This window comes from Nerophis ophidion, linkage group LG09 (genome assembly GCF_033978795.1).
Source record: "Nerophis ophidion isolate RoL-2023_Sa linkage group LG09, RoL_Noph_v1.0, whole genome shotgun sequence".
In the NCBI taxonomy this organism is placed as follows: domain Eukaryota; kingdom Metazoa; phylum Chordata; class Actinopteri; order Syngnathiformes; family Syngnathidae; genus Nerophis; species Nerophis ophidion.
Window position 1 is genome coordinate 42,231,447 of NC_084619.1, and position 27,067 is coordinate 42,258,513.

At 40.2% G+C, this 27,067-nt stretch overlaps 2 protein-coding genes and 1 long non-coding RNA gene across 5 annotated transcripts in view; 1 reads left to right on the top strand and 2 right to left on the bottom strand.

The window, feature by feature from the left end:
• Positions 1–7,077, bottom strand: part of ctu2 (cytosolic thiouridylase subunit 2 homolog (S. pombe)) — a 70,043-nt gene extending 62,966 nt beyond the window's left edge. The window contains exons 1-4 of the mRNA XM_061911000.1: positions 6,929–7,077; positions 2,337–2,411; positions 723–801; positions 570–629 (exon numbers count right to left, since the gene is read on the bottom strand). Of these exons, the coding sequence (XP_061766984.1) occupies positions 570–629; positions 723–801; positions 2,337–2,411; positions 6,929–6,981 (267 nt within the window). The 5' untranslated portion in view covers positions 6,982–7,077. The remainder of the gene's footprint in view (positions 1–569; positions 630–722; positions 802–2,336; positions 2,412–6,928) is intronic.
• A 2,690-nt stretch (positions 7,078–9,767) lies between these two features.
• On the top strand, positions 9,768–19,917 carry LOC133559334 (uncharacterized). 3 transcript variants are annotated; one of them, XR_009808152.1, is made up of 3 exons: positions 9,768–10,088; positions 10,576–12,556; positions 18,450–19,917. It is a non-coding gene; the product is annotated as an uncharacterized LOC133559334 (long non-coding RNA). The 3 variants fall into 3 exon arrangements; XR_009808151.1 differs by having other exon boundaries at positions 10,576–10,638; positions 10,711–19,917; XR_009808150.1 differs by having other exon boundaries at positions 10,576–19,917.
• Positions 13,252–27,067, bottom strand: part of cdk1 (cyclin dependent kinase 1) — a 30,563-nt gene continuing 16,747 nt past the window's right edge. Inside the window, exons 4-8 of the mRNA XM_061911001.1 lie at positions 23,536–23,659; positions 21,369–21,539; positions 16,137–16,300; positions 15,914–16,055; positions 13,252–13,498 (exon numbers count right to left, since the gene is read on the bottom strand). Of these exons, the coding sequence (XP_061766985.1) occupies positions 13,382–13,498; positions 15,914–16,055; positions 16,137–16,300; positions 21,369–21,539; positions 23,536–23,659 (718 nt within the window). The 3' untranslated portion in view covers positions 13,252–13,381. The remainder of the gene's footprint in view (positions 13,499–15,913; positions 16,056–16,136; positions 16,301–21,368; positions 21,540–23,535; positions 23,660–27,067) is intronic.

The following is a 27,067-nucleotide window of genomic DNA, read 5'->3' on the forward strand; positions in this document are numbered from 1 at the left end:
CACAGATTGAGATACACGTTTGCAGATAATTTTGCTACAACAATACTGCCATGATAGCCTACCGGAGAGGTCTTTGAGCACAGTGTTCGTCCTTTGCGGTGGGCCGGCCTTTCGGGGCTTGTTAGTACTGTGGCTGTTTCCTTTTAGTCTTCGATTTTGTCGTATCTTCTCCACGATAAGCGTGAGAGCCTAACATGCTAAATGGCTGACTGAATGATTGTGTGTGCGCATTCGATTTAATGTGATTTATTGGGCCATTGTGACCGCTTCAGCACTTTCATTGGTCTGATGTGACCGGGCTTAATTTAATGGCGGCATACGAAGCGTATTAACCCAGAAAAAAAATCTACTGTGTCATTGTACACAACTGCTGGGTTCAAAGCGTGGGAAAAAAATATCGGCTCATAGTCCAAAAACTATGTTCATGTTAAAATCTTATCTCATTTCATGAACCCAATATCATGTATCGTCTGAGTGTATCTGCATGCCCCTAGTTCTTAATATTATCATTATTAATGCTGATTTCGGATATTTTAAAACGTTCACAAAAGGGAGATGGGCAGACTGACCTCTTGGACTTGGTGGAGCATTGAACTGGAAGAAGGACCTCCAGATACTGCAAGCAGCACCTAAATGCAGGAAAAAAAGAGCAGAAAGGTGAGCTTTCTGAAACGAATGTAGTAAAACAAAACTGAAAGTTTTAGAAAACAAACTCAGCAAACCTTTTCTCCAGGGAAAATGATCCTGTTTTTCCCCAGCATAGCCCTGAATTTGTGACGGAAGTACTGGTCGAAACAGTCCCTGATGAAAATCAATACAAAAGTAACAGTTCTTCTCAAACCTTTGATAGCATGTAAAATTGCGCACATGAGGAGATAGTTAGTTGGCGTTTTACTTTGTCTATTAAATGATCATTTTAAGCTTTCAAATAGGCCTACATGATTATGTGCATAGTACAAATACTTTTTTTTTATCAATCTTGAAAACACAATGATACGTTATGTTAGGTAAACAGTAGAGGTGGGGGATATAATCGATTTTTAGATGCATCGCAATTCGGATATGGACGATTACAAAATCAATTAGTAAACTTCAATAATCGATAATCAATGTATTTATTGTACATAATAAAGTAACGCAGACAGTTTCTAAAATTTGGCTGACTGCACCAAGCCACCTCACAGAGAGATCCGACCAGCTTCTTTTTTATAGGGCACTTATGTTCCAGTTTTGCACACATTTCTATTCATCTAATAAATGTGATGGGAATTATCTTACTGTTTCTAATCACAAATTTACTGTCTTTAAAAGTTGCAAGTGATAATTGCTTATTTAGTGGAACAAAAATAATTGTAAAACTGCATCAATAAACACAAGTTAAAAGATGCATCAATAATCAAGTTTAAATCGAATCATAATCGTATCGTGAGATGCCCAAAGATTCCCGCCTCTAGTAAAGTGTTAGAAAGGCGCGTAAACCTGACGTCATATAATCTGTTATGAAATCTAATAATAAGGGCTAAATAAGGGTTATGTATATATTTAAACACAAATGTTCCTTATAAGTATTATGATTTCAGCTTTTTTATCACATCAAGCTGAAATCATAATATTTTTTTATTACATATCAAGCACTCTGCAATGAGGTGGCGACTTGTCCAGGGTCTACCCCCGTCATCCGCCCGAATGCAGCTGAGATAGGCTCCAGCACCCCCGTGACCCCAAAAGGGACAAGCGGTAGAAAATGGATGGATGGATGGATGGATGGATATTACATCAAGCCTTTGATGGTTTTTCGGGGCCAGAAAAAACGTCAATTGGACACCCCTGCTTAAATGATAATGACACTTGTAAAAAACAGTTCATTTGCCGCCACGGAGGCTAGGATTACTGAAAGGACATTAGCTGCTTGCTCGCTCGCGAGGACGCTACATTGCGTTGAAGATGCATTTGTTTGCTTATCGCAAAATTTTGTGGTACCAGTTAGTCAAATGCAGAGGACCGATTTCACCACCCAGAGTGTGTGAGACAATCATTGGTACTTTAACTTTAGGTGTCATTAACATGCAGATCCTTTATTCACCTCCCAGAGGGTGATCAAGGGTGATGGGTCAAATGCAGAGAATAATTTCGCCACACCTGGTGTCTGTGTGACAATCATTGGCACTTTAACACTTTAACTTATATCTTATATCGATTATACTGCGCAACTCTACAAAGTGGAATTCAAGTTATTTCTATGGTATTGTGTACTTAGGTGAAAAATGTTTCTGACATGTCAGGGATTCATCAGTTTTAATTAACTACTCTGAATAGACAAGTAAAGCATGTCTTACCTGCAGTATTTGTCTCCTGCCCTGATGACCACCACAGCAAGCACCTCCTTGCATTTGACACATTTCTTTGACACGCTAACAAGAGGACAAAGCAAATTACATTTTAAAGCGCTACTTTATGTTGAAGAAAAGCATGACAGCCACTTCATTGAGAATAGTTGGGACCAAAATGTTCAGTGTTGAATACAAAGCTTAAAATGTTTTATTACTCGGGATGTGACAATACAATTATCTCACAAAATAAAACAATACAGGATATTGGGGTCACAAGAATGAGATGAGATTTTGTTTTCGGCTTTTCATAACTTTGTATGCATGAACTTTTAACTGTTGAACTTGTTTCTACAAATAAACAGTAGAATTAAACAAATAATCTAAAACTTACAATAAGGAGATATAGTTAAATTTATTTTTAAAAAGAGCTTCGCAGGGTCTTCTGCATCTCTGCTATTGCATTTGTCAAGTGCATCAATGAATAATGTATTGGTTTTTTTCTGGTTGTATTGCCACTGGGGGAAGCAATCCTGTGTTTTTCTGTCGCGTCAATACGGACAGTTTAGGCTGCTTTTGCTTGGACATACATATGGAACTGCCATCTTACAGTGTGGTGTGCCATCTTACAGTGTTGTGTAAGCAAATACATGCCACAGTGTCTGTCATTGTTCCATTTAAACGCATGATTGAACACAGGTAAGCAGCTCAATTCTTAAAAGATCATGATTAGCTCATGTATGTAAAGTTATAAAAAACAATTCTAAATGCACCTGTATTTTATGTGACACACTTCAATAAAAAATTGGTTTGTTCACTCATATTAAATCATTGTTTTCTTAAAAGCAATTTGTGTATAGTTTCGGGAGCCGAGTGTATCGTCACATCTTCGTTCTGACCAACTTAGGTTGGCAAATATATCAAGTATGTTTAGGAAATGATAAACAGTGTAGTATATTCCTACTGAGAAAAAAAAGCTGTGCTCTTTGGACAACCTTTTATTTATTGGACTGTAATTTCCACAATACTTTACAGTGTTATTGCACTGAAAAGAAAAGCAACAACATTTTCGCCAAAAATAAAACCCAGATTTGCAATAAAATATATTTTAATTAACAGTAAATAATAGTGATTAATAATAAAGTAATATTATGTATTGTAGCACCCTGGAGAAGACACAAAGTACAACGCTCTTTTTAGCTTTTATTGCCAATATTTTGTTAACAACGGGCCCAATTCCAACAAGTATTTCCTCCCGTGCACACTTCCACACACACTTCATGCCTTTCTCTTTTGCCGCCGACACGATGCGCCCAGAGGCTATTAGAAAAATTAACATCATACCACACTAACATCAACTTTAACACCAGCAGGTAGTTACAGTAATAATGTATATATATATAGTTTATTATTTCCGAACTATTGACTCGTGATGCACCGAAAATTTGGCCGCAAAAAAATTATTCATCAGCGGAACAGAGCTGCAGAAACAGAATGTTGTGATGACGTAAGCCATACACTCATGGTTGTCTGGATCAGAGGCAGTATGTCCGCGATGTTGATGTAGTTTAATACATCCAAGATATACCTACGGACAGCGAGCTTCAAAATTTAAGATGACAGCGGTGGCTTTTAAGGAGAGGCAGGCTTCTAGCAACGCGAAGCAAGTTGAACGTCAGGCTCTCTGCAGCTCCCTTTTCGTCGCGTACATGGAGCGACAGAATTAAAGAGTCTCTAAACACGAGTGCAATCTACAATAACACCGGAAACATTTGCTAGATTTGTTGCTAGTCGTTTTTTATACAAAAGGAGCAAATAAAAGGATGGGAGAAATATCTAGACAAAAATTCAACAAAAGTACATCGTACAATAAGCAGCTACAATTGAAAATAGAGCAAAACGATATTGTAGGCTCCATTTTTTTGTTTAGGAAATGTATTATTTATTACTGAATTCAGGGAACATTACGTTTTAAATAATTATAGTCATTAGAATAATCATAAATATTATCCTAACCATTTATTCAGTAATTGAGTTGTGTGTTTTAGATGCTTGTCTGAAAAATATCATTGTTTTCTAATGTGTTCTGTTCTTTAAGAGTGTGTGGGCTGATTGCTGGAGGAGGACCAGTTGTGGATAAATGTGGCTTGTTTGTAGAGGTGGGGGGAAATAGTAGATTTTTAGATGCATCGCAATTTGGATATAGACGATTATAGAATCAATTAGTAAACAACAATAATCGATAATTGATTTACTTACTGTAAATAAATAACGCAGAAGTTCTAATATTTGGCTGACTGCAGCGAGCCACCTCGCTGAGAGATACGACCAGCTCCTTACAGGGCACTTATTTTTCAGTTTTGCCCACATTTCCATGAATTAATAAACCTGATGGAAACTTATTTTTACAAGTGCACTGTTTTTAAAAGTTGCAAGGGATTAATGGTCATTTGGTGAAACGATAAGAAATGTAAAACTGCATCAATATACATAAACTTAAGATTCGGTGACCACAGATGAAACGCTAGCTGTTCAAAGTTGGGACCCAGGGTGGACCACTCATCTGTGCATCAGTTGGGACATCTCTGCACTGCTGACATATCTCCACTCAAGATGATCTCCTGCTGGCCCCACAATGGACTGGACTCTCACACTATTATGTTAGATCCACCATGGACTGGACTCTCACACTTTTATGCTAGATCCACTCGACGTTCATTGCACCGGTCGTTCTGTGGGGTGGTTGTCGGGGTGCCCACATCTGCACTCCCCTCCAAGGTTTCTCATTGTCATCCCATTGGGTTACATTTTTTCTTGCCCTGATGTGGGATCGGAACCGAAGATGTTGTTGTGGCTTGTGGAGTCCTTTGAGACACTTGTGATTTAGGGCTATAGAAGTAAACTTTGATTGATTGATTGATAATACTGATATTTTTCTCCAATTAGCGATTTTTTTTCTTTCACATAATGATTTTATATTATATTACCGATTAAAAAAATTCAGTTTGAAAAGAGCTGATCTCAGTTTGGAGAATGATAGTAGACAATATTTACTCCCGGGGATTATTAAAGTGTTTCTGATATGGATTCTGATTTGGACACGTGACACAACGAGTAGGAAAACTACTATACGCGGGAGCTAAAGATGTCCGATAATGGCTTTTTTGCCGATATCCAATATTCCGATAATGTCCAACTCTTAATTACAGATACCGATATATACTGTCGTGGAATTAACACATTATTATGCCCAATTTTGTTGTGATGCCCCGCTGGATGCATTAAACAACGTACCAAGGTTTTCCAACTCCAGTTATGGAAAAAAATGCCAACATGGCACTGCCATATTTATTATTGAAGTCACAAAGTGCATTATTTTTTTTTAACACGCCTAAAAACAGCAGCTTGGAATTTGGGACATGCTCTCCCTGAGAGAGCATAAGGAGGGCGGGGTTGGGGGAATGGGGTTGAGGTGGAGGGGAGTATATTGTAACGTCCTGGAAGAGTTAGTGCTGAAAAGGGTTCCGCGTATTTGTTCTGTTGTGTTTATGTTATGTTACGGTGCGGACATTCTCCCAAAATTTGTTTGTCATTCTTGTTTGGTGTGAGTTCACAGTGTGGCGCATATTTGTAACAGTCTTATAGTTGTTTATACGGCCACCCTCAGTGTGACCTGTATGGCTGTTGATCAAGTATGCCTTGCGTTCACTTGTGTGTGTGAAATGCCGCAAATGTTATGTGACTGGGTCGGCACGCTAGGCAGTGCCTTTATGGTTTATTGGCCCTCTATACTTCTCTCTACATCTGTGTACACAGCGGTGTCTTAAAAAGTCATACATTTTACTTTTTGAAACCAATACCGATAATTTTGAAACCGATACAGTTATTTTCTGATATTACATTATAAAGCATTTATCAGCAGTCCGATATTATCAGACATCTCTTGTGGGAGCTTTACCAATCAAGTTTAGATGTACAGTAATCAGTGAGCAGAAAAGGTGGTTGTCAGACTTCATGCAATGATTATTATGTATAAGTCTTCACCATGTATGACACAGTATTTATGCAAATCTTCACGTGACTTTAAGAGGCGTGTTAATCAGGAGAACATTCACTAATTAAATCCCTTTTGCCAAGAACTTGGTTGTAATTAGGGGTTATATCAGACAAACTATATTTTAAGACCTATAGCGCTAACATGACCGATAAAAACTGTCTCACACAATAACAGCACTGCGACATCTGATCTGCGCTACCAAAATAAGGGTCTTCTAAGATAGCAAGCTACCAAAGTTCTGGTGGGAGGAAAATCTTGTTTGTGACCCAGTTAACCTTGAAAGTATTTATTCTAAAAGGATGTTAACATGAGTATAGGAGCTGAACAAATAAAATAATTATGACCTACCACTTTCAGACATGGACCTTTTCCCACAGTCATTCAAAGTTATTGAACTTACTGATTCCAATCAATGGAACTACATGAGGTTCTCTAATGTAACTTATATTAACATGTTCGAAACAAACAAATCATATCCATAATCATATTTTGTATCTCCTAACGCATGTAAACTAAATAATACAAAAATAGGCAATAATATTACCTGCGCCGCTCCGGCTCCAAGTCCTGATGATACTCTTCAGTCACCTGACACATTTTATCAGCGGCGTTGTGGCGACTAAAGAAAATGTCTTAAGATTTCCTTTCTTTCTGCACGCTGCTTCGCTCCGGTAGGTCACGTGCATGCGTTACCAGAAATACTTCCGGTGCACGTCATGTCAAAGCAAAAGCATTGGTCACGTGACCGAAAAAGCGCATTTTTTTTATTTTTTTTTTATAGAATTAAATGTTTAACGTATGGACTGTGAACATTATCAGGAAATCAGTTGAGAAATAAAATATAATCAAATTATTTTTCTAAATTATGTTATGGTTTATGGCTTCACTGTGGCAGAGGGGATAGTGCGTCTGCCTCACAATACGAAGGTCCTGCAGTCCTGGGTTCAATCCCAGGCTCGGGATATTTCTGTGTGGAGTTTGCATGTTCTCCCCGTGACTGCGTGGGTTCCCTACGGGTACTCCGGCTTCCTCCCCCTTCCAAAGACATGCACCTGGGGATAGGTTGATTGGCAACACTAAATTGGCCCTAGTGTGTGAATGTGAGTGTGAATGTTGTCTGTCCATCTGTGTTGGCCCTGCGATGAGGGGAAAAAGGTGGGGGTGGATATGTTTTACCTGAAAGGCAGCGCCTACCTGTTCGCAGTGGACTATTATTCGAGATACATTGACATTGAGAAAACCCCAATTACCACATCTAAGGGGATTATCAATACACTTAAAGGCCTACTAAAACCCACTACTACCCACCACGCAGTCTGATAGTTTATACATTAATGATGAATATTAACATTGCAACACATGCCAATACGGCTTTTTTAGTTTACTAAATTACAATTTTAAATTTCCCGGGAGTTTCGTCTTGGAAACGTTGTGTAATGATGACGTGTACGCAGGACGTCACAGGGTTTCAGGAAGTATGACAGCAACGCACACACACAGGTAAAAGTCGTCTGCTTTAACGGCACAATTACGCAGTATTTTGGAGATCTGTGTTACTGAATCTTTTGCAATTTGTTCAATTCATATTGGAGAAGTCACAGTAGGAAGATGGAGTTCGGAAGCTTTAGCCTTAAGCCACACAAACACACGGTGATTCCTTGTTTAAAATTCCCGGAGCTGAAACTTTATATGGATCAGAGCACGGTCAAGCAGAAATGGATCCTACCGGATGTCAACCAGCAGGTTTCAGTGAGAAAATTGTGGTTAAAAAGTCACCACTTACCGGATATCAGCTGAGCTTGTGTACAGCTGCTGTCGACATCCGTGAGACATGGCGTCAAGACAAACCCCTCTGACAGGTAATATTAAACTCACTAAAACACTAGCAATACAATAGAAATATAAGGGATTTCCCAGAATTATCCTAGTAAATGTGTTTAAAAACACCCGAATACGTCCCAATGCTATCGCGTTTTTTTTTTCTTAGTCCGTCGCTATCAATATCCTCAAACACAAATCTTTCATCCTCGCTCAAATTAATGGGGAAATTGTCGTTTTCTCTGTCCAAATCACTGTTTTTGTTGGAGGCTCCCATTAAAATCAATGTGAATATGTGAGGAGCCCCCACACTTGCAACGTCATCGTTTGCGACTTCCGGTAAAGGCGAGGCATTTTCAGGAAGTACCAAAAGTGGCGAACTTTATCGTCGATTTTCTCTACTTAATCCTTTCAGCAAAAATATGGCAATATCGCGAAATGATTTAGTATGACACATAGAATGGACCTGCAATTCCCGTTTAAATAAGAAAATCTCATTTCAGTAGGCCTTTAAAGGTATGTTCTGCAGGCACGGAGTCCCAGAGCAGCTACGGAGTGACAATGGTCCACAATTCTCATCAGCAGAGTGCACAGCCTTCGCCAAAGATTATGACTTTTCGCACGTGACTAGTAGCCCTTACTTCAGCCAGAGTAACGGAGAGGCGGAGAGGGCTGCCAAGACGGTGAAATTGTTGTTACTTAAGAATGAGGAGGACCCATACAGGGCAATGTTAGCATATGGAGTCACACCATTGCACCATGGGCTGTCACCAAGCGAGCTTCTGATGGGAAGGTGTCTCCGCTCGCCGCTACCACAAACGCCATCCAACCTCAAACCACAGCAGCCGAGAACAAAGACCTTCGAGAAAAAGTACAATCAGCTGAAATGCAGAGGCTCAGAACTTTGACAGTAAACACTAGGCCACACAAGCCCGAGCTGAGGGCCTGTAGTCGACACTGGAGCAGAGGAGGTGAGGAGAAACAGGTCTCACCTATAGGCTCTCCCTGTGTCACAGCTCCAGCCACAGTCGGCTCCACACGAGCCACCAACCCCACAAAAGGAACACAGAACAGAGGGGGAAGCAACACCAGGTACACCAATCAGAGAGCAAGTAACCCAGACACCGAAAGCAAGGGATGCTCCAAGACGGCAGGTAAAGCCAATGGGGTGGCTAAAAGACTATGTCTCGTGAAAGGACAGGACATAACAAAACACATCTTGTCTAATGTTGAAGCCAAAGAAAATAAAAAAATAAAATTGAAAAAAAGGCAATTACTGTTTGATTGTAAGTTGGCAACTCTGTTATTGTTGGGGTTTTTTGTTGGTTTCTTTTTTCTCAGGGAGAAATGAGGATGGTAAGGAATTTGTTATGCAATTCTCATACATAATACCTATAGGGTGTTAGGTTTATTCATTACAAATGGTGATGCTTATTTACAAATACATTGCAATTATTGTTCATTCCTTATTGTACATTGGAGAAGGGGAGATGTAGTGTATGTCCCTTATGGGCATCCGTAGTTGTTTATGTATGTTTGGAGCATGCGCAGTTGGTTCAGTAAAGTCTACACAACTGAAGTGGACAGCCGTGTGTGCGTCACTGATTTCTACAGGACATGTAAAAGCCAGAGCTGGAAGACCCTCCTGATCTCCCGTTTGGGAACACTTTGGCTGTGCAATACAACAATGGAGGACGAAAGTTTGCCGAGATTGTTCAGCAGCTGCTTCTGACAACACATCAAACATGTGTTGCATCTTTCCTGCTTCCGGCTCCCAAACCGTAGTCCAAGAGCGCAGTGGAGACACTACTCCAGGGCTGATGTATTCACGGGGGCAACACCCTTCACTCTACCCGGCAGTGGGTCTCCACAGCTCCGGAACCAGGGTAAATGAAGAGTCCAGCGATTAGTTGCAAATCGTGGCTTTATTGAGGTCTTGCACACAGCCAATCTAACACAATACTCACTGCTCCCTCACCTCGCTCGCCCACACACTCACCTCAATGCTGTCACATATTAAAAGGACCACACACACATACCCTACTCTCACAACACATGCTAACCCATTTGAAGCGTCACCACCGCATTCAAGCAGCGTCTTCTCGGCGAGTCAGGCAAGGCTTTTTACTTGTAGACATACTGATACTTCCCAGTATGTCTACTTGTTTAATTCCCAGAAGAATGAAACAAGGGTCAATGTATGGCAGAATTAGAGGGGCACTTTAAACATAAGATCAAATAATTTAGCTGCACTGCACGAGGTCAGTAAAATCCTGCAATATTTGGTTTTGAGTGAAAGCAGAAGATGTCTACTTGTCTGTGCTCTATGATGAAAATCCTCCTTTAATTTGTCCTTTGAATTGTGACACTTAGCTGGCATCGTGGCGAAGTTGCGTTCTCTCAATGATGCAATGCGGAAGGGACACAGCATAAAAGGTAAGAAAAGATTTATTTGTGACTACAAATAAATTACTATGACAACAGAAACTAAATATGAATTGCCACCAGGAACTAAGGACGTCTAATAACAAACAGGCTGTGATAACAAAACAGAAAAGCCGAACATGCCATGATCAAAGTAGTGGATCATGACATAAGCCCCTCAAGGGACAGATCCCAGATCTCCCAAAAATTCTTGCTTGAACCCCCCCACACAATAAAGTCCAATCATGAAGGGAGGACACGGTGGAGGGTCGCCAGGTCACGTGTCCCCAAATCCACCGTGGACAAGTCAGGTGGCGGTGGCGGGTGGAACGCCGCTGCCGCCAAAGTCATGGAGGGCGACCTCGTAGAGGCCACACTCGTTGCCGACGTGGGGGAGGAAGCGCCCGGCGAGGAGGACGACCTGGGCACGGCCACGGATGTGGCCGACGTTGAGGTGGATGTATCGGCGCTATTGTGATGGCGGGCTTGGAAGCTGTAGGCAAAGACGTCACTGGTGTCGCAGCCAAAGCAGGTGGCGTCGTCGTGGAGACAGGCCCTGGAACAGCAGACGAAGCCAGCGCTGGAGCTTAGAGCGTCAACCAAGCAGCAGGAACTGGTTCTGACGCCAGCCGAGGTGCAGGCACTGGTGCCAGCCGAGGAGCAGGCACAGGTGCCAGCCGAGGAGCAGGCACTTGTGCCAGCCGAGGAGCAGGCACTGGTGTCAGCGGAAGAGCAGGCACTGGTACCAGCCGAGGAGCAGGTGCTGGAGTGGGAACAAGCATTGAGTCCGGTGCTGGAGTGGGATCCAGCATAGTGTCAGGTGCTGGGGTGGGATCCAGCAAAAAGTCAGGTGCTGGAGTGGGATCCAGCATAGTGTCAGGTGCTGGGGTGGGATCCAGCAAAAAGTCAGGTGCTGGAGTGGGATCCAGACCTGGACTAGGACTATGACACGGACTAAGACTTGGACTCAAACTATGACTAAGACTAGGACCAGGACTCAAACTATGACTGTGTCTTGGGCTAGGACTGTGGCTAAGACTTGGGCTAGGCCTCGGACCAAGGGTCGGACTATCTACAGCTAGCCGTGGTGCCGGTGGAGGCGGCCTAGGAGGTGGTAGCAGTTTAGCTAACCAGAATACCTGTGGAGGAGGACGCGGCGTGGTGGGACAAAATACTAGGAGGTAGAGGCTTGGCTGAGCGCAGCTGTGCTACCTCCGCAGCACAGCTACCAGCACTAGCCTCCCCCTCAAGACACGGACGCCAAACGCGTTCCCCGCAGTCTGAAACTACCTCTAGAGGTGGGTAGGGGGGGTGAACAGAAAGAGGTAGACAGGGTGGGAGGAAAAGTCGCTGGGGGAGGAGGCCAAGTCACAAGTGGTGGGGTTTCAGAAAATAAAGACTTATTATTAAGTCCCCTGTGGACGACTGAGGGAGTGCATGTTCTAAAAAAAAATCCTCATCTCCACTCTCCTCTGCAGACGTCAGAGGAGTGACGTCACGGCTGCAGTACCCGTGACTGACAGATCGGCCGGGGGAGTGAAAAGAGGGACAAAAAAAGCATTACCAGTGGTATAGGGTGAGTCCTGGACGGGTTGAAGGTGGCTGTGTCTATGAAAGCGTGATGGCGGGGTAAGCGTGTCTCCATCGCGAGTTGAAGTCTTCCACTGCGACTTTCGCCCTCGCTGACGAGTGCGCGCAGGGCGAGAGGGAACATCATCGTGCCAAGAGGAGTCAAGTGGAGCTTGGAGACGTCCAGATTCCCAAATCATCTCTGGCGTGTAGCGAAATGTCCCTGCTTCCAGCGCTTGGGCTATCTTCCCCTCCGATGCGAGAGAACGTCTTTTTGCTCGCAGTGTACTGTGACGCTTTGCTGGCATCGTGGTGTGGTTGCGCTCTCGTGGATGCAAGCGGAATGGAACACAGCGTTGAGGTAGGAATGTTGATTTATTTATATACTAATGAACAAACTAAGAACCAAAATACTTGCACAAAGGCACTAAAACAAAAACAACTGAACTAACGTGTGAGCTAGAAAAGAACAAAAGACGCTAGCATGTGAGCTAGGGAAACGAACAAACAAAATAGCATGGAAGTTAAGAGTAAGAAAGGTATTTACCACAATGTGGGAATGCGACGTCACCTGTTATGTATACAGCAAACTACACTGAGGCCGAATGGCAAACAAAGGCAGGCTTAAATACAGGCAGAAATTAGGAGGCAGGTGCGCGTGACAAACAGAAGGCAGGTGACACAAATGAGTTACTATGACAACAGAAACAAAACAAACAGGATGTGATAACCAAACAGAAAACCCGAACATGCCATGATCCCAGTAATGGATCATGACCAGAATCACAATGCTGGTGGAATCTCACATCAAATGTATAAAGACCATTTGATATATATCTATAATATATATATCTATAATAATGCTGCTTTTGCTCTAACTTCACTGGTTTTCCGAACCTGACCAGACTGAATCATTGTTTTAGTTTAGTTCTGTTTCTCCTTGACGGATTAAAGTATTATCCCAAAGATTACTATGAAAAAATACTTTTAACGGAATTATTTACACACCTACAAGTCAAATCTATGAGGTGTTAAGTAATCAATTTCAGAGGAATATGGAGTTGACAAAGACAAATAGGAAGTTTATTGAAATGACAGTCTCACAGGTTGATCACTAATACACAAAAGTATTTACATGATTGGCATATATTGTGGGTATGCATAGTAACTAAGTCATCCAAGAGTTTTAGGTTATGCTGATCTTGGCAGCAGGTAAGGTGGATTTGTTCAAGTCATCAAAATAAGGGTGTGTCATGGCCTCACGTGCAGAGATCCTTTTAGAGGGATTGTAGACCAACATTTTCTGTAAACAAGAGAAAACATTACACATCTACTGAGTACAATATAAATATTACAGCAAGCCACTACTCAGTGGCCTAGTGGATAGAGCAGTGGTTCTCATATGAGGGTACGCCTACCCTTGGGTGTACTTGAAGGTATGCCAAGGGTACGCAAGATTTTTTATAAATATTCTAAAAATAGCAACAATTCAAAAATCCTTTATAAATATATTTATTGAATAATACTTCAACAAAATATGAATGTAAGTTCATAAACTGTGAAAAAAAAATACAACAATGCGATGCAATAGTGTTGACAGCTAGATTTTTTGTGGACATGTTCCATAAATATTGATGTCAAAGATTGCTTTTTTTGTGAAGAAATGTTTAGAATTAAAATCATGAATCCAGATGGATCTCTGTTAAAATCCCCAAAGAGGGCACTTTAAGTTGATGATTACTTTTATGTGTAGAAGTATTTATTTTTAATTGAATCACTTGTTTATTTTTCAACAAGTTTTTAATTATTTTCATATCTTTTTTTTCCCAAATAGTTCAAGAAAGACCACTACAAATGAGCAATATTTTGCACTGTTATAACATTTAATAAATCAGAAACCGATGACATAGTACTGTATTTTACTTCTTTACCTCTTTTTTTCAACCAAAAATGCTTTGCTCTGATTAGGGGGTACTTGAATTAAAAAAAAATGTTCACAGAGGGTACATCACTGGAAAATGGTTGAGAACCACTGGGTTAGAGTGTCCGCCCTGAGATCGGTAGGTTGTGAGTTCAAACCCAAGCCGAGTCATAACAAAGACTGTAAAAATGGGACCCCTTTACCTCCCTGCTTGGCACTCAGCATCAAGGATTGAAATTGGGGTTTAAATCACCCAAAAATGATTCCCGGACGTGTCCACCGCTGCTACCCAGTACTCCCCTCACTTCCCGGGGGTGAAAAAGGGGATGGGTCAAATGCAGAGGACAAATTTCACTACACCTAGTGTGTGTGTGACAATCATCGGTACTTTAACTATCTAGGGGTTTGACCATACATCATATTAATTAAAACAATAGATTGTATTGACCTTGCAACCACAAGACCATATTTGAACTTTACTTTTGAGGAGGAAAGCACTGGGATAATATTCTACATAAATGTCACAATTTTTTCGTGCCTTTTGCTATATAGTAGTAGTATTACCTTTTTCTCTGTTCTTAAAGCCTTTAGCTCTATTTTTTTTGATGAGTTTTATTTATTTTCTACAATATGTCGTGTTCTAATAAAAACATAACATAAAGGATCCCTGGTTCACACTGAACATGCATGCTTTTATGGACGTCAAGTCAGTGAAGAACCACAACTTTCGTCTACTACCCAGGTTGTTGGTTTCCTTTTTAGACAGAAAAAATGATAATTAAAGAGAGAGGGTGTCTGTAACCGCAGCTGGAACTAACGGATGTGTTACACTCATTTTTATTTAAAATGTTGGAGATGAGCTGTACTTTGCATAACTTGAAACAACAATAGAAACTTGGAAACCACTTTATGTTGCTCAAAGACCTTTGAGTGCCGAACTGGAGAGGCCAGACTTGACAGTAAAATATATGTATGTGGGTAAGGCTAATACTCTCTCTCTCATCCAGTTTGTAGTCAGAAGAAAAGAACAAATTAAAACATGTTGGGTAAAACATTCCTCAGCTTCTCCATATTTACATGGGTTAGTCTCCGCAGTGTGGAGGTTGTTTTGGCGCGAAAGCTGAATTCTATTTCAGAGTGGTGCAGACTGACAGTGCTGTGGTCGGGTTATAGTCACAAGTCTGGCTAAGTCTGCTACTTGGTTGGACATTTGAAAAATCTTATAGGCCAACCAAATATTTTTTCAATGAAGGCCTATTTATTAGGGTAGATCCGGTTACAATAATCCTACTTCCAGCTTGATATGCTGATTTCAATGCATTTAGTTGTTGTTCTCACCTCTGTATACCAAGGAAATGTGTCTCTAAAATGTTCTGTGCTTCGTCTTATATAATGCCGTTTTAAATCGCACATGTTCACAACAGCGATAGTCTCCTGGCATATTAAGATCACAAGTTTTATGCTCCTTCGAAAGAGAATAACTGCTAATTAATATGTCCAATTGTCTTGGAACTGCTGTCGCAGTCTACTTTTCTTTTACCCGCAAATGTAGAACACGGCATTTTCATGAAATATACACCCAGATAGTCTGGAAAGCGTCGATATGCGAGCGGCTACATAAACACAAGTGAATGCAGCAGTAACTCCTTGAGTGACGCAGTTACAGTCAGTCAGTGTAGCGTTGATACGGGGACCACCAATAGGCTGTCTATTGATCAAATGTTGCCATCTTTTAAAAGTTTGCAGATTAAGGACTTGAAATCTGAAAATAGATTGTAAGTTGTTTTGCTTTCTTACTGCCAACAGGTTCAGGCCATTCTCATCCAGGTTTTTCACCATTGATGAAAGGTTTCCAGGTTTCCATTTTGGGAAAGTGCTTTTGTAGTCGGGTAGGCTTTCTACTTCAGGCCAAATGTCATTGCCTGGGGTGCCCAGCGTCCTGCGAAACAAATGATTCACATTTTTAATGGCCTTGCATTCCATTTGAATAGTTCGTGGAAAAAAACAAACTAAACACTACCTGAAAATTCTAAACAGCTGGTCTATTTCAGAGTCCCCATGGAACAGTGGCTTCTTGGTGGCAAGTTCAGCAAAGATGGTGCCGGTACTCCAAACATCAATCGGAGTTGAATATCGGGGCGAACCTAGGAGAACCTCTGGGGCTCGGTACCAAAGGGTTACAACCTGAAAACATATACATATTGCTGAACCGACCCAGTATTCATGTAAGAGGATCTGAGTTTAGAACGGTCGAGATGGTATACTGCATATGTCAAGACAACACTGCAACATCTCCACACAAACTGAAGCTCCTTTTTGGGCGTTTTTGTACACCACCCTGATAAGTTACTGTATTCTTAAGTTGCAAACGCTCACCCTGACTACTTAAAAAACACTTCATGCCATAGTGGACAAAACTATCTTTCTGGACTCATTTGGGTATGAAACCTTTGTCCAAATAACATTTGGATTGTCCAAGTGGACAGCTGTATACACAAGTCAAGTCAAGCTTAAATGTGTCAATTTCATAGCATAGGTTTATTTGTTGGTTGGCATCCATCAGTCCATGGTGATGGAAGTGCCTTGAAACGTAAAAATCATGTATATAATATATTACAGTTTTCATTGTTTTTCTGTTCTCCCTGTATATAAAAAACCTGCCATCTGTATGAGGATGTTAATATCCAAATGTAAGCAGATGACGCAGGTATTTATTCTTGGGGAAAAGACACTGAAATGGTTGCCAAAAAACTTATAGCAGCCACTGAGAAGGTTGTAAGATGGCAACATGACTCTTGTCTCACATTAAACATTAAGAAAACGGCAACAATGTACTTTGTGAACAAATATCATTGTATAACATGTTGGTCCTAAACAAATAAAGCCACCCAAAGGCCATTGGAAACTTCGCACACCAATTACTCAAAATCCCTGACCGAAAACCACAGCAACACCACCATTGTTTAGTCCTTAAAAAATTATGAATGTAAAATTTTGACGACATTCAAAGATTTCCATCTATACAAATGACCCTTAAAATCTTAAATAACACTGCACCAGCACCACTTAAGCATTTTGTGTAGTTCAGGTCGCAAGGTAGCATACCCAGATGTAAAAACTCTTTAGCCCAATCAGCCTTTTCATATAAAGCGATAAGGGAATGGAACCACCTCACAACAGATCTGAAAAGTCAAACAAAATAATCTCTATTCACAGTAGAACTTAAAAAGTGGTTTTGGACCAATCAAAGCTGCCCACACGGACACTGAGGTGGGCACTATGTTTGACCTACATGACAACTTAGGCCATATCCACACAAAGTTTCAAAAACACACAATTGGGGTTAAAATGATCTCCATCTACACAAGTGTAGTTTCAAAATTGTCTATGTCTACACACAAACGCATACACCTGCTGTCGTGCACATTTTGTCCAATCAGAAGCCTGAAAAAAGCAGCAATAGCTGACTTGGTTCAGCATCACACCCCTTTTTATGTTTATTTGGATATACTTGAGACAAACAATGACATGTACTGTACATTATTTTTAAAGCCAGCCTACACGTACAGAGCCCTGGGAACATTACTAAAAAGCGAATGCACGCCTGTGCTGCTGAAACCCAACACTCATAAAATGCTAACTTATTTAGCAACATGGGGATGTATTACATGTGCAGTGAAGTGTTCATTATTTGTAAATCAGCACGCAATAACGACCCAAGAAAACCATTTTGCATGTTAAAGTGTCTATTTAAAGCACACAAACGTGCGTGAGCCGCTGCAAAACGTTTGTGGAATTATAAAGCATTTAAATCATCGATACAGTGATATATTACATGTGTAACGAAGTGTATATTGTCTTTAACATCAGTACACAAGGAGAATGCTACATTATATTATTTCGTAGTAGTTTGGTCGCTTATTACGCGCGAGCCCGGTCGTGCCTGGCTCAATCTACAAAAATGAAAACAAGACACATAAGTTAACTTCATGATTTGTCGTTAAACAAGGACTAAAAACATGAGATAATATTGCACCTTTCTTATGACACAGCAAAAAGTCTTGCTTGTCAAAATTGTCCCATCAAATGGAAGTTTGACAGTGTTTATATCCACAACATATGACTGTCATTAGCGTCAGTGGGAGTGTTGCAATGCCCATTTTGATGTGTCTTTTTTATTAATGTTGGATGAAAATAGAAGCATGTTTACGTTCAAATGTACCATAAGTCATGTTATAGTGTGTTTAAAGGCAGCAAGGCAGTGTTGTTGAGCTTGGAAATGACAGCGCACAACCGTGACGTCACAACAAGTCTCTGTTTGTGCCGTGTACAGGCATACGTTAAGCGGAGAGTTTTGGATCGCTACACTTTGGCAAGCGTTTGCAGAAGTCTGTGTTTTTAAAGACAAAAGTATGCGTCTGCGAGTGGACAAGAGGCCTAAACGCAGAGATAAGTATGCGTTTATTAAGTATCTGTGTTCGTGTGGACATGGCCTTAATGTGTATCATATTAATTTATGAGAAATGTTTTATTATGAGCTATGAAATGTATCTATTCATAATTAGTGTTGCCATCACCACAACAGGTTGCCCGTCTCACAGGTCCCTTCCTGGTTATAGAGGCTGACCTGCAGGCTCGGAGAGACCCACATGCTGGAACAATGTCAAGGGGACTTTAAGGACAGTCTTTGAGCGATCATCACGGCAACAGCAGTGTCTGCAATGCCTTCCTCAAAATGGAGTCTCGCGGGATGATTATACGAGAAATACGGCTAATGACAAAAAACACAGTTTGATGCACCAGATTAAACACCTACAGGTCGCAAATATACTGTGTCGAAATTTTAAAAATATTGCTTTTATTTTGCAAAAAACTGCAATGGAAACGCAGCTATTGTTAGTGAGAAGGCATTTTCTGACTGTTCTTTTTGATTACATGCCATTGTATTAGGGCTGGGCGATATATCGATAAACTCGATATATCGCGGGTTTGTCTCTGTGCGATATAGAAAATGACTATATCGTGATATACTAGTATACGTTCTCACGTAGTTGTTTTTAGCTGTGGACATTAAACTGCATGCGTTTCTCCCTCTTTCTTGTCTCTCCTTCTCACAGAGATGTAAAACAAGCGCACCTTCTTACATACGTCACATGAGCAACGTCATACGCGCCCGCGGAGCAGAGAGGTAGCGATATCGTAACATTAGCTGTGATGCTAGTGGAGTGGTAAGAATCTGGCAACAAATGGAGGAAGAATGAATGCCCAAGAAAAACAGCACGGGGTCCATCGTCTGGCGGTGGTTTGGCTTTAAGTGGTAATATGTTGAACATTTAGGCGGCAGAAGCGTTTCTACAAAAAGAAGCACCACTGCTAATTTGTAGCATCATTTGAAAAGTCACCCGCTAGAGAATGAAGTGTGCTTGAAACTGTGCATGTCAACATCTCTGTTCAGTGACACACCCACAAATGCCGAAGCAACTATTTCCAGATCAACACCGTAGGACATACACTATTTGATATGCAGCGCATTTTTATGTGACACTTATTGAAGTATCTTGTGTGACATCATGCACAAAAGTGCCCTTTATCTGTTTTTAACTATTGTAGTGGCGTTCTGTACAGAAAGTACACTTTAATTTAGTGTTGTTTTGATATGTCATCTTAGTGACATCATGTACAAAAGTGCACTCATAGCTTGTTTTAAAATGTCTCTGACAATCTTGCACTTTCTGTTTTGAAATGACGTGAATATTTGTGCCACTGCTTAATAACTGTTTAATAAATACAGTTTTGGTAAATTGACTTAGTTGTGACTTCCCTCTCTGCATGAAAGTTTAAAATGAGCATATATTAATGCAGTAAGAACAAGAATGTTTTAATGTAGACACATAGAATCATCATATTGCTCTGATTATATGCATCAGGTGTTAATTCAAGGCTAAGACAAAATATTGCGATATATATCGTGTATCACGATATGGCCTAAACATATCGAAATAATAAAAGGTCATATCGCCCAAGCCTAAACTGGATAGTTCTATTGTTGTAATTTGATTGCATGTTATTGTATATACTAATCATGTAACCAGGGACTGTAGATGGAAACCAGATATATAGCTAAAATGGTAAATGTGTTATACTTGTATAGCGCTTTTCTACCTTCAAGGTACTCAAAGCGCTTTGACACTATTTCTACATTCACACACTGATGGCGGGAGCTTCCATGCAAGACCCTAACCACGACCCATCAGGAGCAGGGGTGAAGTGTCTTGCTCAAAGACACAACGAGCGTGATGAGGTTGGTAGAAAGTGGGGATCGAACCAGGAACCCTCAGGTGGCTGGAACTGCCCCTCTCGCAACTGCGCCACATTGAGTTTAATGTGTCTGTGCATTGTCTCTTCAAATAAAGACTAAACTAAACCAACTTGTTTAGTTTTATTATCGAAAGTACTGTAAATGTTCTCCTCCAAGTACAAACCCCGTTTCCATGAGTTGGGAAAGTGTGTTCGATGTAAATATAAACAGAATACAATGATTTGTAAATTAGTAGGAGTGTTAAAGTTGTTTATATCACAACCGTCATATACTCTGTGTCACCCAGTATGCCTTCCAGTCGTGTGCATGCATCTGCGAAAGCCTCTCACAACATGTTGCTGGAATGGCAAGCAGTTTGTACATGTTGTAGAAGGTGTTTAAGGCAATGGTTTCATAGCATGCCCTTATTCTTCTCATCTGGGTGACCACCAGCAGATATTGGCAAGAATAGTTGCGGCTCCCATTGTCTTCCTCATTTTGTGAAACGGGTCGAAATGGTTCTTTGAGTGGTAAAGGTTGTCGACCCCTGCTCTACATAAAACAAGAATGAGAAAGAATTCCACTTTCAAAGCTTAAACTATTAGTTTTGTCAGTTCCCAATCGTTTGAGTGTCGTTAAAAGAAAAGGTGTTGTAACACAGTGGTGAACATGCCCTTTCCCAACTACTTTGGCACATGTTGCAGCCATGAAATTCTAAGTTAATTATCTTTTTTTTTTTAAATAAAGTTTATGAGTTTGAACATCAAATATCTTGTCTTTGTAGTGCATTCAACTGAATATATGTGAAAAGGATTTGCAAATCATTGTATTCCGTTTATATTTACGTACATCTAACACAATTTCTCAACTCCTATGGAAACAGGGTTTGTAAATCACTGACCTAAGCCAAGGAGTTTGAAGAAAACAAAAACAAAAACAAAAATGGATTCTCACCTCATGAGTATAAACCCTGACTGGAACGCCAAAGGCCCGCGCTAGTCCAAAGTCTGCCAGTTTGATAACACCCTTGTTATCAATCAAAAGGTTCTGGGGCTTCAGGTCCCGGTGAAGTACTCGCCGACAATGACAGAAATAGATGCCCTCTAAGATCTGGTAGAGGTAGCTCTAAAGAGATAAAAAGTATGATGAGATGAGAATGACGTGACCTGAAAATGTAAATCAACTAACTTGATAGTTGTAACCAATGTACCCACTAGAGGTAGGAATCTTTAAGCACAAACGATTCAATTACAATTCAAGAGTAACAATTCTATTATAAATCAATTATTTATGCATCTATAATTACTGTATTGTATATTATTGATATACTGGATTGTAGGGCTGCACTATTAATCAAAATCATGCTTTTAAATAGTGCGATAAGTAACCGCAAGAGGCTGAGTTTTTCCTCTCCGCTGTCACTGGCATTTGAGTGACAGCAATGTTTGCCAATCAGAATTGTTAATCGCATTGTTTGTTTCTCCCTTCAAGCCGTGAGAAAAACGTCTCACTCTGTGCATCGTTCACCACCCAAAGGCATTCATTTAACAGTAGAATTAACTGAACACATTGAGCCCTCTTTACTGTCATCTTTTTTTCAGAAGGAAAAGAGCAAGACCGCTCACCTACGCTGACACACAGAAAGCACAAACAGACAGCCTCCCTACTTGCAACTCGCCAGTAAAAAATACCGCAAATTGAGAAAAAATTAGGAGGAAAAAAACATGGTCCTAAGCCAAATGTTACGTTGTATTATTTCAGCTTTAAATTGGACACACACAGCCATCAACACAGACAAACCAGCGAGAATGCCGTGATCACGTGACTGGCAAAAAACAAAAAGACATCATGCAAACCTTATTTTTTCAACTCGGAGGGGAAAAAAACCCTTTAAAATGCTCAATATTTATTAAAGTAAAATTTTTGATTACAGAAATGAGAGCCCATTTTATTATTTTGTTTATCTATTTGTTATAACAAAGTTATTTACCTTCCAATTACATTGAATGGTAACCAATTCCACAGTAATGATGAATAAAAGTATACATCATTTTACGTTTGTATATGGTTACTTGTATTAATATTATTTATTATGATTACTTTACAATATAATCACTATATACTTTTTTTTTTTATCGGTTATTTCTTAATAATAAATGGATGGATGGATTTAGCCTTGCGATGAGGTGGCGACTTGTTCAGGGTGTACCCCGTCTACTGCTCGAATGAAGCTGAGATAGGCTCCAGCGACCTGGGACAAGCGGTAGAAAATGGATGGCTTTGTTTGAAACACTTTACATTTACACATGCTAGCATATCACAAAGGATACGGAAAGACGGACATTATTTTGATTACTCAATTTACTACACGACAGCAGAGCTGCTTTCTGTAACAGCTCTTCCTTGATCTTATAGGTGCCAGTTTGCTGCTACCGGCTTTTGCTGCAGTCCGCTGGAGTCACAGGAACACATTGCGACAAGAATAGGTGATAGAATGATCACCTACAGTACTTAAATTAATAGCTGTCCTCACAATTTTTAATAGAAATGTTTATCATTAACTTCATTGGTCAAAAAGTGAATCTTGAGTCTTTGCCTCAATCTTTTTTTTTACATTGTTGAAATCGTTGTCAAACATGTCTAAAACAAATCAATCAAAATCATAACCATCAATTGTTGGCAAAGTCCGAGTACCACCTTTGTGTGTCGTCAAAGCATCATGTAGAAATGTGCGTAAGGCAGCTATGGAGCTGGCATGAAGCAGAGCAAATTTCCACGTCAACTTTGCTGTGAAAATAAGCGTAGAGCACGTTTTTGTGCATATACCAGCATGTTACACAAGGGTCCTGGTGGTTTATTGGTGTTTCATTTAGGAAAAAACGTCTTGCAAAACGCAATACTTCGGTACCTGACGGTTTCGGCTACAACTGTTGCCTTCCTTAGAGATTGTCACGTCACAGGAACATCACGTGACAACCTCTGAGGAAGGCAACAGTTGTAGCCGAAACCGTCAGGTACAGAAGTAAACACACAGGTCTGGCTATAAAACTAACAAATTACTAATGGTTTTGAAGAGGTAATGAACCTCTTTGGTGTTACAGTCAATTCATTGAAAACATACCTTGACCAACATAGGCTCCATGTACTGGCCGGATGGAATGGAGTCCAGATATTTTTTCAGGTCCATGGACAGAAACTCAAAAATGAGATAGAGACGAGACTCCTGCATTAGGACATCCAGCAGTCTAAAAAAATAAAACAAATTGGATATTGATAGAGTGTTTGCGTACATTTTTTCACATACAGGACATTGCTAAATTGGAAACCGACAATTTATAAGAGTATTAAAAGTTAAACTTGTGTTAACGGCAACAAAAAACAGTGTTATAAACCTTTTTTTTTTTTTATTCCAATCATCAAAACTTGCTGCATTGATGTGTGATGTTGATAGATTGAGTCTTGCCACTAAAATCCAGAGTGAATTTGCGTGGCAGCTGTGCTACTTCTGTTTTCTGATGACAAAACTCACCCACTGCATATAGACAGCAGTAGTGACATCATCGACAACCTTTCACGGTGAAAAGGCACACCTATGCGCAGAACAATTATTTTGTGGGATAAATTCAACAAAAAACAAACAGCAGACCCAACTAGAGATAAAGAAAAAGGTGAACTATTTAGGATTTTTTTCCCCCCCTGATTTTTTGCTTTTAATATGGGCAACTACAATGCATTTGGAAAGTATTCACATCAATTCACTTTTTCCACATTTTTTCAGTCTTAATCCAAAATGGAATAAATACATTTTTGTTTTCAAATTTCTGCAGACAATATAAGGTTGGGTGATATGGCGAATAAAACGATCATCCATCCATTTTCTACCGCTTATTCCCTTTTGGGGTTGTGGGGGGTGCTGGAGCCTATCTCAGCTGCCTTTGGGCGGAAGGCTTACACCCTGGACAAGTCGCCACCTTATCACAGGGCCAACATGGATAGACAGACAACATTCACACTCACATTCACACACTAAAGCCAATTTAGTGTTGCCAATCAACCTATGATATCATTCGATCTCAATTAAAATCATGTTTTTTAATTCAAGTGGGATTGTCTCTTTTGATCGAGGTTGTATGCGAACAGCTGACAACTGTCATTTTGTCTATGATTTTGTTTTCTAGATGTGCAACTTTACAGGTAACCCACACCACGGTCTGTACTAGGGTTGTCCCGATCCGATATTTGTATTGGATGCCGATATTATCCAAAAAATGCGTATCGGCAAAAAATAATAATAATACATTTTTTGCATTAAAGATGTTGCTTTGCAAAGAATTTGTGACTTTGTGGACAAAAAAAACGTTTGTTTCATAAATACATACCCCATTCAAAGAAATGAATCACTCTGTCGGTTTCAGTCACAAAGTTATTTAGTCACTACAGTTTTTACAACTTGTGCACACATCCACAGGAACCACATGGGTTAGCTTACTCTATACAGTATTTATAACCTTACTAGTGTTAACTTCACAGCGACATATGGTGCATCTAGTTATTTACATTATATACACATTACTTTGGTTCATTCCGTATAACCCTAGTGACTACAGAACGATGAGGGGTGTGGTCGTGTTCCAAGGTTGTGCCTGTTGGTACAAGGGTTTCCCCTTAATTTAATTCAATGTTGCGGACTGCCACTGCATTGTTATTAACACCACACCTGTTATTACCACCACACCTTGAAAATACGTTTTTTTTTTAACTTGAAAACAAATTAAAGTCATCTATTGTAACCACAAAAAGAAACACAGTGTTCGATGCTATTTTATTACGAATTGTATGATAACAAATGGCACAATTTCAACAGGTTTTACCTCCCGTGTACACACTTTCGTCTCTGTGAGTCTGCAATTCCCCGCTGGACACACAACAAAACTTCCTCATTCTCCGCCAATCCCCTTTAAGGCACGAATGGTATTTTTGCAAACATGGGGAAAAACTGACATTAAATCCAAATCACACGAACATTAAACATTACTACCAGCAGGTCATTACACTTTGGATGGATGGATATATATATATATATATATATATATATACTGCTGAAAAGAATTAAAGGAACCCTTTGAAAACACATGAGATTTCAACGGTGAAATAGAAATGTCGGATATCTATACTGATATGGAAAGTTTCATGTCTCAGGAACAAAAGGATGCCACATCTTTTAATGGAAATAAAAGTGTTCAGCCTAAAGAGGGCTCAGTATATAGACACCCCAAAAATTAAAGTGAAAAAATTATGTGGCAGGCTCTGGTTTTGCTGATGGGACGAGGACCGTCTACGGCCCTGTCCAGCTCTCCTAGTGTAACTGCCTGTCTCCTGGAATCTCCTCCATGCTCTGGAGATTGTACTGGGAGACACATCAAATCTTCTTGCAACAGCACGCATGGATGTGCCATCCTGGAGAAGTTGGGACAATCCGCGCAACTTCAGGAGGGTTTAGAAATCGCCTCATGCTCCCAGTCGTGATAATGACTCTAGCTAAAGCCAACACTTGTGGAAAAACAGTTAAAAAAGATCAAGAAGGAGGAACTTGAAATGGCCTCCACCTACAAAACCAGTCCGGTTTTGGGTCCAGTCCGGTTTTGCCCCTCTAGGGCACCTGTTGTTAATTCCATCAACACCAATGCAGCTGAAACTGATCAACAGCCCCCTCTGCCACGTACCTGACCAAAACCTCATCCGAAAAGTGCAATTAATTTCATGCCATACCCTGATAAAAAACTGTTTCTTTAATTTTTTTGATCAGTGTATATATACATCTCCAATTATTTGCGAGCTATTGAAAAGGGATGTACCAAAAATTTGACCACCAAAAAAAAAGACATGTCTGCAATGTGGACGTATACAGATATACCCGTGAACAGCGATCAAATACTGTCCAAGTATAAAGAGGACAGTGGCGTTTTTTAAGAAAAATAGTCTTAAAGTACATTGTACAATAAGCAGCAACAATAACCAATGTAAGAATGCATTTATTTTTCAAAACATTTTCGGGAGCTGCTGACTGATCTACCGTCAAGCTATGTTGTTACTCACTATTACTCGCTTTCACAGTTTACTGTCTATCAGTCGCTTCCTGGTGGTCTGACTGTTGGTTATAAACGTGCTTGGTTTAAAATGCACTGGAGCCTGTCTTTTAAATTTTAATATCGCAGACAATCACCTTTATTTTATTGTAGCTGCCAAAATTGTGATCACTATTAAAATTTGATAATTGTGCAGCTTTAAACTCAGGTATTCCTTTTTCAATGAGCCATGTAGGCCGTAAGGTGAACCCGTTTTTCGTTTCATCTCGTTCCCATGTCTGGACACTAAATAATTTTTGGTTCTTAAAAAATATATTTTGGTTTTCAATGAGAATAAAAAAGTTCTCCACTGGACATGCTGGCAAATTTTTTAAATTAGTGTTTAAAGGCCTACTGAAACCCACTACTACCCACCACGCAGTCTGATAGTTTATATATCAATGATGAAATATTAACATTGCAACACATGCCAATACGGCCTTTTTAGTTTACTAAATTGCAATTTTAAATTTCCCGGGACTTTTTTCTTGAAAACGTCGCGTAATGACGTGTACGTGTGACGTCACG